Source organism: Sinocyclocheilus grahami, unplaced genomic scaffold, assembly GCF_001515645.1.
Source record: "Sinocyclocheilus grahami isolate Dianchi unplaced genomic scaffold, SAMN03320097.WGS_v1.1 scaffold351.1, whole genome shotgun sequence".
Lineage (NCBI taxonomy): Eukaryota > Metazoa > Chordata > Actinopteri > Cypriniformes > Cyprinidae > Sinocyclocheilus > Sinocyclocheilus grahami.
The window spans coordinates 874,804-889,410 of NW_015505530.1; the positions used below are offsets into that span (position 1 = coordinate 874,804).

At 37.4% G+C, this 14,607-nt stretch overlaps 1 protein-coding gene across 1 annotated transcript in view; it reads left to right on the forward strand.

Annotated features, from left to right (window-relative positions):
• The window catches only part of LOC107548606 (WD repeat- and FYVE domain-containing protein 4-like), a 37,399-nt gene that overhangs the window by 17,439 nt on the left and 5,353 nt on the right, over positions 1-14,607 (forward strand). The window contains exons 33-47 of the mRNA XM_016229359.1: positions 972-1,120; positions 2,017-2,137; positions 2,285-2,370; positions 2,463-2,519; positions 8,219-8,261; positions 8,448-8,567; positions 8,672-8,789; positions 9,104-9,213; positions 10,090-10,243; positions 10,380-10,471; positions 11,892-12,104; positions 12,574-12,706; positions 13,764-13,921; positions 14,105-14,263; positions 14,407-14,586. Coding sequence (XP_016084845.1) covers positions 972-1,120; positions 2,017-2,137; positions 2,285-2,370; positions 2,463-2,519; positions 8,219-8,261; positions 8,448-8,567; positions 8,672-8,789; positions 9,104-9,213; positions 10,090-10,243; positions 10,380-10,471; positions 11,892-12,104; positions 12,574-12,706; positions 13,764-13,921; positions 14,105-14,263; positions 14,407-14,586 — 1,893 coding nt within the window. The remainder of the gene's footprint in view (positions 1-971; positions 1,121-2,016; positions 2,138-2,284; positions 2,371-2,462; positions 2,520-8,218; positions 8,262-8,447; positions 8,568-8,671; positions 8,790-9,103; positions 9,214-10,089; positions 10,244-10,379; positions 10,472-11,891; positions 12,105-12,573; positions 12,707-13,763; positions 13,922-14,104; positions 14,264-14,406; positions 14,587-14,607) is intronic.

Genomic DNA, 14,607 nt, shown 5'->3' on the forward strand with positions numbered 1-14,607 from the left:
TGATGACTTCTGAAACTGGTTTCCTTCAAAAAAAAATAATAAATGCCTATAGATTCTTTAATTGGCTGCCTTTGGTTTCAGTCATGGCTGCAGTTTGTGACAGAAATGATGAGTGTTGCATTTATAATATTTTTCTGAAGAAAACTATCACAGAGCACTCTTAAAAGCATCCTCTAGCAAGGTGTAATTTGTCGTTGTTGTAAATCCCAAAGACAGGACAGAATTAGGACTGACTCAGGTCAAGGCTGATTCTGTTTTATAGTTCTGTTTGAAACCAAAACCCCACCAGGTGGACCATATATTTAAACAGGGCCTTAATCAATTAGCGTGTTGCTATTGTTGCTGTGTCATTGATTAATTCTGGTAATAAACAGTGGGGCCCTCTCTCTGCGCCAGTGAGGGGGCGCTTGCATGGAGAGGAAGCTCTGATTTGATTTGTATTAATTGTGGAGCGGCTGGCAGTACGGCTGGACCCCATATGTTTTGGGGACGCAGATCCCCGGAGCCCAGAGTTGTGGTAACTCAGGGCTGAGGCCAGGTGCAGCTGCTTGGTGTGAAATGAAGGGAGACAATACAATTAGCCGTGCATAATCGAGAGGTTTCGTGTGAACTCCGCCTGCGGAAGATTGGCCCCGTTTCACAAACACCCCAGCCATTCAGCATCTTGCCTTTTTCTCCTTTTAATTTTTGTCTCTCCACCGTGTTGTTTAGATAAAGAAGTGGTAACCGTGATCAATCAAGACCGGGGTGGCGCTTCTTTGACACGTTAGCCCCAGGGCACATTTCAGAAGGCAGGCTGCAGTGACACTTCGTACAACTGTTGAAAGCTTCGCTTGACATTGTGTTTACTCATTCATTGAATTTGGCAGCATGTAAAACAAATTACAGCTTTATTTTAAACAGTTCAATGCACAACACAGATTCCTATATGAGCTACTTGATACACATGCTGTAATGTGTCCATACCTCAGGTCAAAGCGAAACACTGTGTGGTGGTCGTCAGTGGTCACGTGCTGACCGAAGGAGTGCTGTTGTTTGGCAAAGCTGACCTCTACATATGTGAGGGCTTCACGTTGACCTCCACAGGAGATGTGTGCTGTAGAATCCATCATCAGACTAAGTAAAGCTATACTGTTTTCTCTCAGCATAACTCTCTACTCTACTTATACACTACTGTTCAAAAGTTTGGGGTTGGTAAGATTTTTTTTTTGAAAGAGGTCTCTTGTTCTCACTGAGGCTGCATTTATTTGACCAAAAATACAGTAAAAAATAATGTGAAATATTTTTATAATTAAAAAAATATTATTTTAATGCATTATAAAAGGAATTCTTTTTTCTGTGATTGGAAAGCTGAATTTTCAGCAGCCATTACTGAAGTCTTCTGTGAAACTTGATTCTGCAGAAATTATTCTGATATGCTGATTTGGTGCTCAAGAAATATTTATTAATAAGACAGTTGCTGCTTGATATTTTTTGTGGAAACGTTTATATATTTTATAGGTGTCTTTTGTGAACAGAAAGTTCAAAACAACAGTATTGGTTTGAAATGGAAATATTTTTACCTTTTTTAAAGATTTATTGATCTTTACTGTCACTTTTGATAAATTTAGTACATCCTTGCTCAATAAAATTATTAAATTCTTTAAAAAAAAAATCTTAATGAGAAACTTTTAAACGGTAGTGTATCTTTATTTTTATAACACTTTTAAAATATTTTACTTTTTAAAACATTTAAAATATCGCTTTTTTTACTTTAAAGTTGGAAATAAGGTTTTGGAATTTTTTAATATTTAATTATATCATTATAAAATTATATCATTTACAATGAGTGTTTTTTGTATTAAGTAGCAAAAATGCAAAATAAGAATTATATAATCTTTGTGTATATAATTATGTGATAATTAGTTATATTATTATTAAAACACAGTAAAGTTAACTTTAGGTTTACTGAGAACAGCTTTCTTTATTTTTATGTATAGATTTAACAGTATCTTACATTTTCTGTACTTATTGTAGTGTGAGAGACTCATATGTTTGCAACATGATGAATAAAGAGAAAAGCTCAGTGAGCCCAAGCTGCAAACGTTGGTCATATGATGACATCAAAGAGGCCAATTTCATGCGCTTTCTGCTTGAGGTGAGATTCACAGAGCCCATAGTCATTCAAATTTTTAACTTTATTTATTCTATATGTATTTCTTTATTTATTTTCTTTATTATTATTTTTTATCATGTTTGATAGTTTAATTGTGTTTTTTGGTTTTAATTCTCGATGACACTATAGGACAATGCTCTGGAAATTTTCTTAAAGAACGGAACTTCAGTCTTCCTGGTGTTCTTCAACAATGACCATGTCAATGCACATAAAAGGTAAAACGAGAAAGTGCTTGTGATTCAGGCAGGTAAACAACTGTGTGTGAGGTGACTAAATTGATTTATCTCAATTTTTTTTTTCTTTCTAGGCTGTGCTCTGTGGTCTCCTCATTAAAGGGAAGGGGAGAGACTGTACTTAATGTGAGGTGAGTGTCAAAAGCATCTGCCAGATCTCGCTGCCATTTCAGTTGGAGAGACTGTGGTGCTTTTATACTGAAACAAACAGAGTTTTTGTGGTTTCAAAGTTTCCAGAAAACACATTCTCTTATGTGTGCGGTTAACGATTGACTGGAAGACTCTCAATCCCCTAAACAATATCCCGGCATTACACTGAAACTACAATTACTGCATCTTCAGCACTTCCTACCAATTAAAAGAGCCTCAGTAACTTTTCAAAGTCATCAGCAGCAAATTCAACTCACAATTTTATAGTTGTTAATTGTCTGCAAGGATGCCATAAGCTTACTACCTTTTAGTTATTTCAGATGTTGTTTTGGTTCAAATGATCATTCCTTGACTCACCATTTCAATTTCTGCTCAATTTAGTTTTATCATGTTTAGTTCCCCTGACATTTTGACATGAAGTGGGAATGGACTTAATGTTTATTGTTTCCCATCGGCTTTAAAGCCAAAGTTGTTTTCTTACAATAAGAAATACACATTAATTTCATGCATATATAGAGAGATAAAGATATTGTGAAAAAGTGTTGCATTTTTGGGCTGGCCAGTAAAAACATGTATTTTAGTGTCAGATAATGTATGTGCGTATTTAAATATTCATTACTGATGGGCAAATTCGTGTTTGTATATCAATGTACATTACATTTTAATTCTATTTAAAATGTTTTATTTGGGAGGCAAAATGAAACAGTTAGTTGTACTTTAACTTCATAATTGTAAGCCTTTGTTTAAGATAACTTTGTTGTAGTTTTGTTTGACACACATTTTCATTTTTTTTCCCAACGAAAATGAGCTTGAGATCCAACAATATTTGGTGGACCCCCTGCAAAACCTATTTATTTCCTAAAAGTACAGGAGGAGTTTTAATTGTTGAGTCATTATGCATAAAGGTTATTCATAAAAGACAATGTGTTGGTATCTCCGGCAGGTCTGGCTTGTCCTTTTTGAAAACTTGGAGGTGAGGTAGTAGTCTGCTGCCGCCAATTTTCTTGATTACCTCGAGCTACAGAGTTTGGCGAGATCAGCCCTGAAAAATTACTCTTTCTTTGCGACCTGTCAAGCAGCTTTTTCCTTCTGCACTTCTCTAGGCAGGGATGGCACAAATCGCCCTCTCTCACCAAAAACAGATTTCCTGTTGGCTTTACAGAGTCAGAGTCTTTGCCGTCTCGCTGTGTATAGGAAACAGGGTTGCGTTTGGTGTTCAGCTTCATCAGGTTGGGCAACACGTTTATGCATTCTGGTATCTGTGTGAACAAGTTATCAAAAACTCCCAGCTCTGTCAGGTTTGTCAAGGTGGCCAAAGTGGGAGGGAGGGCGTTTAGACGATTCATGCCCAAGTTGAGAACCTGGAGGTTTCTCAGACTTCCTATTTCAGGCGATAAACCATCAGAATCCAGGTTGTTGTTACAGAGGTTGAGGTAGACCAGAGATCCCAGGAGTCCAATGCTTTCGGGCAGTTGTTCGATTTGGTTGCTGTGAAGGTCTAACCAACGCAGTCCAGAGAGCTGGCCAATGAATTCTGGGATTATTTTCAATTTGTTCCGGCTCAGGTCAATTTCCTCTATGTTTCTTAACTTTAGGAGGCATTTGGGAAATGTGGCGATGCCTACATTGCTCAGATCAAGTCGTAGTTTGCCATCTGGAGTTACTCTAAGAGCATTTTTAGCCATTTTCAATGTGATCTTCGTACCTTTGGCTCCACCTGCTCTCTTTCCTTTAGCCATGGAGCTGTATAGACACAGATTAATGGTTAAGCGCTTCTGAAGTATCAATTTGATTAAGTCTTAACTCAAGTCATGTAATTATTATCTCAGGACCTCGTAGCTTTAAACATGTATGAATTAATGATGGGACAGTTTAGTTGTTTGCATAGGGAAGGTGGAATCATGTATGCCTGCAGGCAGTATCGGGGGCGCTGAGGTGTCGGGCCGTTTGGGGAATGAGAGGGGTGTAATGTTTACACCCAACTCATTCACCCAACTCACCCTAAAGGGATCTTTTGGGATAATGTCGTTCTCTAATTATGGCTAATACCAGATAACAGTGGGTACGGCGAGCGCCCAACACATATTCTGGGAAAAGCTGTTTGTGTTCCGTCTGATTGATCCAGGGTGGCGCTAGCAGTCCATGTGACTGTGTGGAGAGAGTCAAATCAGTACTTTGATAAATGACACTGGAAAGAAATTTTAAATCGCTCCCTTCATATCTTCCCATTAAAAAGGAGGAGTGGCTGCATTGTAAGCCCTTTGGCGACTCATTAATCACATTGGTGGATGGGCTAATATGGTTCATCCTGTTTCTATTAGACCTTTTGTTTTTTAAATCCGTTGCATCTGAGAGGTGCAATTACAGAGAGGTACTTTAACTTCATAATTTTAAGCCTTTGTTTAAGATAACTTTGTTGTAGTTTTGTTTGACACACATTTTCATTTTTTTTCCCAACGAAAATGAGCTTGAGATCCAACAATATTTGGTGGACCCCCTGCAAAACCTATTTATTTCCTAAAAGTACAGGAGGAGTTTTAATTGTTGAGTCATTATGTAGAATGTCATTATGCATAAAGGTTATTCATAAAAGACAATGTGTTGGTATCTCCGGCAGGTCTGGCTTGTCCTTTTTGAAAACTTGGAGGTGAGGTAGTAGTCTGCTGCCGCCAATTTTCTTGATTACCTCGAGCTACAGAGTTTGGCGAGATCAGCCCTGAAAAATTACTCTTTCTTTGCGACCTGTCAAGCAGCTTTTTCCTTCTGCACTTCTCTAGGCAGGGATGGCACAAATCGCCCTCTCTCACCAAAAACAGATTTCCTGTTGGCTTTACAGAGTCAGAGTCTTTGCCGTCTCGCTGTGTATAGGAAACAGGGTTGCGTTTGGTGTTCAGCTTCATCAGGTTGGGCAACACGTTTATGCATTCTGGTATCTGTGTGAACAAGTTATCAAAAACTCCCAGCTCTGTCAGGTTTGTCAAGGTGGCCAAAGTGGGAGGGAGGGCGTTTAGACGATTCATGCCCAAGTTGAGAACCTGGAGGTTTCTCAGACTTCCTATTTCAGGCGATAAACCATCAGAATCCAGGTTGTTGTTACAGAGGTTGAGGTAGACCAGAGATCCCAGGAGTCCAATGCTTTCGGGCAGTTGTTCGATTTGGTTGCTGTGAAGGTCTAACCAACGCAGTCCAGAGAGCTGGCCAATGAATTCTGGGATTATTTTCAATTTGTTCCGGCTCAGGTCAATTTCCTCTATGTTTCTTAACTTTAGGAGGCATTTGGGAAATGTGGCGATGCCTACATTGCTCAGATCAAGTCGTAGTTTGCCATCTGGAGTTACTCTAAGAGCATTTTTAGCCATTTTCAATGTGATCTTCGTACCTTTGGCTCCACCTGCTCTCTTTCCTTTAGCCATGGAGCTGTATAGACACAGATTAATGGTTAAGCGCTTCTGAAGTATCAATTTGATTAAGTCTTAACTCAAGTCATGTAATTATTATCTCAGGACCTCATAGCTTTAAACATGTATGAATTAATGATGGGACAGTTTAGTTGTTTGCATAGGGAAGGTGGAATCATGTATGCCTGCAGGCAGTATCGGGGGCGCTGAGGTGTCGGGCCGTTTGGGGAATGAGAGGGGTGTAATGTTTACACCCAACTCATTCACCCAACTTACCCTAAAGGGATCTTTTGGGATAATGTCGTTCTCTAATTATGGCTAATACCAGATAACAGTGGGTACGGCGAGTGCCCAACACATATTCTGGGAAAAGCTGTTTGTGTTCCGTCTGATTGATCCAGGGTGGCGCTAGCAGTCCATGTGACTGTGTGGAGAGAGTCAAATCAGTACTTTGATAAATGACACTGGAAAGAAATTTTAAATCGCTCTCTTCATATCTTCCCATTAAAAAGGAGGAGTGGCTGCATTGTAAGCCCTTTGGCGACTCATTAATCACATTGGTGGATGGGCTAATATGGTTCATCCTGTTTCTATTAGACCTTTTGTTTTTTAAATCCGTTGCATCTGAGAGGTGCAATTACAGAGAGCTGACCATCGGCGTGATCCATCTTCATGTTCTTTGTGATTAGCTGATTCTGAACCTCTCCAAACGGAGAGAAAATTGGATGGTATTGCTATTTTCGTGACATATGAAATATAATAGATTCTGTGACTACATGGTTTAAGACCATTAACCATTTGTTACCAAAATATACTTTCTAACTTATGAATATGCTTTTGAAAATCTCTTAAACAACTGAATAGTGAGTCTTAAAAAATGTAAATAAAATAAAAATTATTTTGAATGTTGAACCAATAATACAACAACACATACATAGAACTAAAACAGATAAGAGTTCATAGTCAGACCAGTTCTCTTAATTTGTCATTTTTGTTGTTTTTAAAATATGATCCAAATGGCTAGTTTGAAATATATTTTTTTTCTAGTAATAGAAAAATTCATAAATATTGTGATAGATGATTACGCCACTATTTGTACCTGTATTCACCCTACTAAATCAGTCAGCAAGCACATTTTTAAGAATATTTATATCTTGAAACGTTTTATTGTTAGTGTGAATTTTATTAAAAAAAAAATGTGCCTGTGCTTAAACAAGCTTCACGACAACTTCAGAAAGGCTAAAAGGATTACAGGTAAAAGGATCATGCAAGAGTGTGTAAAAACCATCAGTTTGCCCCAACCAGCTATTGTTACCCAGAATTAATTTCATCCCCTTTCTGGTATGAAGGAAGTCTTAAATACGTTTTTCTTACTTACAGTTTTTAAATGAGGTCCACAGCTGAATTGCTTGAGAATCAGAGGAGGATCTTCAGACTGTTGTCCAAAAAGAAGCTTTGTCCTGTTTAACTTTTGTTACCAAGCAACGCTTGCTCGGGGTGCCAAAAGTTTTATTGTCCTGTGATGGAGCTTGCACAAAAGAAAGGGGAGAAAGAATTGTTGCAGCGTTTGTGTTTGTACACTCCCTCAGATTAAATTTCCAGAATGTTCTTTAAAGTCCAGGATGTTAATAGTTTCACCCAATAGCCACAATTGAACTTTGCATTTTCTTCTCTCTCATCTCTTTCTTTTCATTTATAAATGGGAATAAGTAGTGATAAATATTTCAAAGCAAACCAGTTTTAATAGTTATGGAAATCTGAACATCCCTATGCATGCATGTCAAATCAGCTGTGATTTTGCATGTTTAGATAGCTTGTTGTAGGAACCACACTTGTAATCTTGTAATTCAGTAATGTGTGTGAAGGAGAAAACTAACTTCCAAGGTAATATGTTACTGTGCGTTTATAGATATTTTCCAAAACCTATAGATGGCGCTATACTACTTTAAAGGAGGGAACGGCATGGCTGAATAAAATCTTAACCCTTTTTTCCACAAGAATGTATGTTTCTTTTGGCTCTTGTGTCTGATGAAAGACGGACCCTCCGTGGTTTAAATCCATAAGCTCTTTCTATTCCTTAACCTGTTGCTATGCAACCATAGTAGACTTGGTTCTGATGACTAGTTCAGAATTCACCGTATTCAAGGCACTTGATTCTGTAACTGTTAAGAAGTAAACAATAGCAATAGGTTCTTGTAAAATAAGAAAAATATCACAAAATGTTTCACAATAAAATCGGAATAAAATGTTTCTTCAATTATTCTTTTGTTGCGTTCATACAGAAAGGCTGCAGCAGTTGAGAAGACTGCCCTAATTAAATGGCAGGTAATGTGTGAGCATCTACTACTTGCACCATCATTAACCATTATTATTTGTAATATACATCCTGCATTTGCAGTAAATGGATTGAATGCCATAATATAAATATAAGCTCTTTGAAAAGTTATTTTACATGAACCCAAATGCATTTTTTTTTTTTTTTTTTGTTGATAATACTATCTTTTTCCATAGAGAGGAGAAGTTAGTAACTTTGAATACCTTATGCATCTAAACACACTTGCTGGACGGACATACAATGACTTGATGCAATATCCTGTTTTTCCATGGATCATTGCTGATTATGAATCAGAGGTAAAACTAATATGCACCCAAACTTTACAATTTTGACCTGAACTTTTTTTTTTTTAATGCTAAAATGTTTTGTTTGTTTGATGATCTTATTCACCGCTTGTTAGATTCTGGATCTGTCCCACCCTGCTACATTCAGAGATCTGTCCAAACCAATGGGAGCTCAAAATGAGAAGAGAAAAGAGAAGTTCATTCAGAGATACAATGAGGTGGAAAGCAATGATGGTAAAGCATATTTGTATATGCACCTGTTTTATATGCATCTATTCTGTAACTGAGAGACCTAAAAACCTATTGCTCATACAGCTGAAGTTCATGGAGTTTGTCAGTTTCACCTGCAAACATGGAGGCTCTGGGTGTTTTTTATGTTTTCTTTCCCAAAAATGAACAAAATATCTGATTCAGTTAGCCAAGAGGAACTTTAAAACATAAAGGCAGAATCAGGGCTGTTATTTGAAAAATAAATAAATGGGGACCTGCAGGGCTGAATAAAAAAAAAATAAATGCTTTCATTTACTTAGTGAATGTCATGATTGCAGGTGATCTGTCAGCTCAGTGTCATTACTGCACACACTATTCCTCAGCCATCATAGTGGCCTCGTACCTGGTGAGGATGGAGCCTTTCTCCCAGACCTTTCTCCACCTGCAGGTAAACTTCTCACCTGTTTGACCAGGCTCAATTACATCACACAGAAACTCCAATAAATAATTTGTATTGGCCTCTTTTTTTTATCAAATGAAGCACAAAACACGTCAGCGTGACAGAACTTCTATAAAATTCAATTTTTCTAAATTGAACTTACAGGATGAAATGAGCTTTATTGTTTTTGGGCTTGTGTGCGCTTTTAATTTTTTCTTTCTGAAACCGAATTAGGGTATGATTTTAATATGTATGCAAATAAATTATTTTGCGTCACTTGCGTGCAAAACCACATTTTGTTTTTAAAGAATATCTCATTTATACACATGGAACCAATTGATTAAAATAAATTGTCATGCATATTTGATAGCCGGTGTAACGTAATACAAACATTAGGATAACACTTTGCAATGATATTTGCTTCACTTGAGCAGCTTTCCTCCGTACAGTAATATTCATAATCAGATTTGTGCCACTAACAGTATATTACTTTCATTCAATGAGGGCATTTGCTTTTACTGCAAATTACATAACTTCTCCAGAGATTTTCGTCAGGACGTATAAACTCCCTTGAAAAATAAAAAGCCTGAATCAATTGCTTGAAAATGTCTCCAATCAAGGCAATTGTTTCTTGACTATGATTCATATACACACATGGGGCTGTTTTAGTGTTCTAGGCAGTCTTGCTGGCGGTGGAGCTCCCAACCTTACGTGTTAAACAAACATGCATGTCTTTTTTCATCCTTTGTAAAACATTTTTTTTACTTCTTTGCTGTTTCTTTGCTCTGAATTGTGTTTCTATAGTCCTTTTCATAATGCCACTTTGCTTTCAAATAACATTAGGAAATGCACCCTTCCCAGAGAATCTTTTTTTTTTTTTCATAGGGCGGAATGTTTGACGTTCCAGAGCGGATGTTTCACAGCATTCAGAACGAGTGGGAATCTGCATCTAAGGACAACATGAGTGATGTCAGAGAGCTCATTCCAGAATTTTTCTACCTTCCAGACTTTCTTGTCAACTCCAACCAATTTGACTTTGGTAATTTATTAGTATTAGCTCAACAATTGAATGTAATTGTAGTCTCCCCCCCTTGTGTTATAGAAGCTCGTTTTTAATGTTTTATTTGTAAATAGTCCGTTTCATTAGTCTGTAAATGTGTGTATGGATAATACAGGTTGCATGCAGGATGGAACACCATTAGATGATGTGGTTTTGCCACCATGGGCCAAAGGAGACCCACAGGAGTTCATCAGAGTGCACAGAGAGGTCAGTTTCTCTGGTCAAGGCAGTCCATCAAACTAAAAATAGGCCATGTTGTGGACCACCAGCATCACAATATCCAATTCTGCTATAGATGCTACTTTACTTACTCTTAGACTATATTCTGAAAGGCAACGAGGGTCAGTGCAATCAGAGCACATACTAAGTTTTATGACAGCAAGCATAGGGTTAAAACAATATCAGTCTTGCTGCACCATTCATATCCAGCTAAACTTGGCGATAGTTAAATAATTTTTGCACCTGCTTTATTTTTTTTTTTGCCTTACTTGAGATAATAAGCACTTGTTGAGTTCATCAAGGAAGCCCCATTACTCAGTTTAACACCATTGTAATTAGAAGATAACAGGCCCAATTCAGCGCAAGTACAATATCTGCACTCTCCTATAACTCCATTAATGAAGCCTGCTGGTTATTGGAATGAATGCTTTCTTTCTCGCTACGTTACGCCTGCAGGCATATAAGGGCCAGGCTTTATCAGTTCCAAATCTACAGAGCAATATTTGTATCATTTCGTGAAAGGCAACGAGGGTCCGTGCAATCAGAGCACATACTAAGTTTTATGACAGCAAGCATAGGGTTAAAACAATATCAGTCTTGCTGCACCATTCATATCCAGCTAAACTTGGCGATAGTTAAATAATTTTTGCACCTGCTTTATTTTTTTTTGCCTTACTTGAGATAATAAGCACTTGTTGAGTTCATCAAGGAAGCCCCATTACTCAGTTTAACACCATTGTAATTAGAAGATAACAGGCCCAATTCAGCGCAAGTACAATATCTGCACTCTCCTATAACTCCATTAATGAAGCCTGCTGGTTATTGGAATGAATGCTTTCTTTCTCGCTACGTTACGCCTGCAGGCATATAAGGGCCAGGCTTTATCAGTTCCAAATCTACAGAGCAATATTTGTATCATTTCCAGATGGCATAAAATGAGCTATTCTGTCTGCTCGCCTTCCTTCATATGCAAATGAAGGGTAATATAGGGATCTTCCACAATTTAGTGCTTGTGACTTAGAGCTGCTTTGATTATACTTGTTATTTTAAATGTTTTTTGTTTTGTTTTTGCTTTTGTATATATGTTTATGTTGTGTTTGAACACTTCAGCCAATTCTAAAATACTTTAGATTAAAAAAATATATATAGGAAAAATGACTTAGCAACACGAAATAGGAATACAGACTTTTGGAATATCATTTTTATATCAGATTGCTTGAACTGTAATCAGTCGCCAAGATGGAATAATGCCTTTTTAAAATGCATTATTGTGCAATCTCTTTGACCTGATATTTGGAAGCACAGCTTTTCCGCCTGTACTTCTACAGAAATAAAAGTTACGGCATTACTGATAGCGTATTAGTCCCCATCCAGATCTGCTGACTGACTGAGTTTGCGCTCTCTGCAGGCTCTTGAGAGTGATTACGTGAGTGCACGCCTGCATCTTTGGATTGATCTGATCTTCGGATACAAACAGCAGGGTCCGCCCACAGTAGAGGCCCTCAACACCTTTCACCCATATTTCTATACTGACAAACACGACAGAGCGAGCATGAAGGATCCTGTCGTGAAAAGCACTGTCCTTGGCTACATCAGCAACTTTGGCCAAATGCCTAAGCAGGTACACCAGTTGAGCACACTTTTTAAAGAATATTAGGAGATCCTCTATGCCTCTATTCAATTTTTTTTTAGTAAATGTTTTTGGCTGTGCATACAGAATGCAATTGTAAAGCACTTTTGACAACCAGATATACTAGGGATGCATCCATATTACAATTCTGGCTGATACTGATAAGCCAATAATAATTTTTATGTTATGGCTGATAATGGAAAAATTTGGTGAATATTAAAATTCTTTATTATTTTGTCAAAAAAAAATAAATAAAAAATAAAATAAAAAAAGTCAGTTGTCTTAAGTGCTAAAAGTAAGTTTAGGCATCACACCATTATTTGAAAATGGATATATCATGCATGCCTAATATATGCAGCATTTCCAATGTTTGGTAAGGTTCTTTCCGGTAATGAAATGATTTATTGTGATACTGTATTCTATTTTAAATGCAATACTAAAATAAGTTTTATGCTTCCAGCTCTTCACAAAACCACACCCTAGCCGCACACCTCACAAGGGTGCTGCTGGGAAAGAGACATCGGTATCCAGTCAGATAACCCCCTTTTTCTTTAAACTGGACAAGCTCAAGCCTTCTGCCCAGGCTGTTAAAGGTACTGCTTAAAATGAACATTTGCAGCTCTGAGGTAGAGACCCCCCTGCCCCCATTTAATCCTTCATAGTCACCTTGTTATTTTATTCCATTCCTCAATTATTTTTTACAAGATGGGGCCACGTCTACAGGGAGCAATAGGAGCCGTGAGGAAGAAGATGCTGGCTAGCCTTTTCACAGGCTCATTTTCTCAGTCATAGCTCAGCTCGGCTCCATTCAGCTATTTGTTAGGCCACTCTTGAAGATACAGCCACTGAGGCTTATTTAATAATCTGAATGGCCAAAAAAGGATCTCTCTGGAAAATTAGATGATTCTCTCTCGCTCTATTGTCTCTCACTCAATATCTTGTTCTCACATCAGGAGTTACTTTATCATTCTGATCAGTAAATCCTACAAGGAAAGATTTAAAGGGCATCTTGAGAGAAATTTGCGATCAACTCAGGCTTCATTATGATTTGTGTTACTGTTTTACTGTCAGTGAGCAGGGAGATTGACTGTGTCCTCGCATATGTAGGTCATTTGAAAGTAGAATACTCCTTTTTTATGCTTAGTCCTGACACAGTTGTTTCAACAAATGTTTCATATTGTAAAAATGATCAGTTAAAATTACTTAAATGCTTGGTTCAAAAGGTCTTGATAGATTGATAAAATAACAGTGTAAAAAGACAAAAAGCATGGCCATTTCAACATCGTTTTTGTTAAATATGTAATATAGAGTATAACCGTATATAAATAGTGAGTTGCAAAAAGTCTAAGACCATTAATATTTTTTTAAATTATGTAATACCGGTAGTATTAATTATTATTATTTTTTGTTTTTTTTTTGTTTTACATTTTAATAGCAAGTTCAACATGTTTAAATAGACATTTACCAATTACAAGTTTGGAGTCATTAGTATTAGATTATTTTTTGAAAGAAATGTATCCTTTTATTCAGCAAGTCTACATTAATTTGATCAAAAACATTTACTATATATATATAGAGAGAGAGAGAGAGAGAGAGAGAGAGAGCATGTCACACTGCATAAACCTGCTTTTCTGTTGTTTCTCTACAAAGAGCTCACGCTGGGTCCTGTTGGTCAAATAGTGTGTAGAGAGAAAGATGTATTGGTCGTGGAAAAAAACAAACTTCTCATCCCACCACATTGGAACACATATTTCAGCTGGGGCTCTTATGACCAGACCTGCTCTTTTGGGAGCTACACAGCTGAAAAGGTTTGCTTTCATAGTAGATCCATAAATAAGTTAACATGATGGGCCTGCTTGTAATGTTCATTCATTGATTCATTTTTCATTTGATGTTTTCCTATTGTGAAGAACAGAATAATTGTTTATTATTAAACAAGGTTACTTCTGGTTGGCTGTTAAAGTTTGATAGCTTTATTACCTGTGTTTCAGAACTTTGCAGTGTGTGAGAGCCTGTCGGACTGGGGATATCCTGTATGTGCTGCCTGTCCCAACAACAGCACCATCATCACGGCCGGGACCAGTACTGTAGTCTGTGTGTGGGATGTCTCCATCAGCAAGGACAAACTTAAACACATGAGACTCAGACAGGTCAGATTCACATGTGTTATCATTCCTAAAGAGCCATGTTCATGCTTAGGTGTCACAAAGCCGTTTTGAAATTTTAAGATTCAAAACTGTGGGTTTGTCTCATTTTTTAATAAATAAATAAATGTTTTTATTTTCCATCCTAGACCTTGTATGGACACACAGACACAGTGACGTGTCTGGTAGCATCAGAAGCACATAGCATGATTATTAGCGGATCTTTGGACCAGACCTGCATCCTGTGGGACCTGGAGGACCTCAGCTACATCACACAGTTACCAGAACATTCCTCTGCCGTGTCTGCCCTGGCTATTAATGACCTGACCGTGAGTACCCTCCAGAAAAAA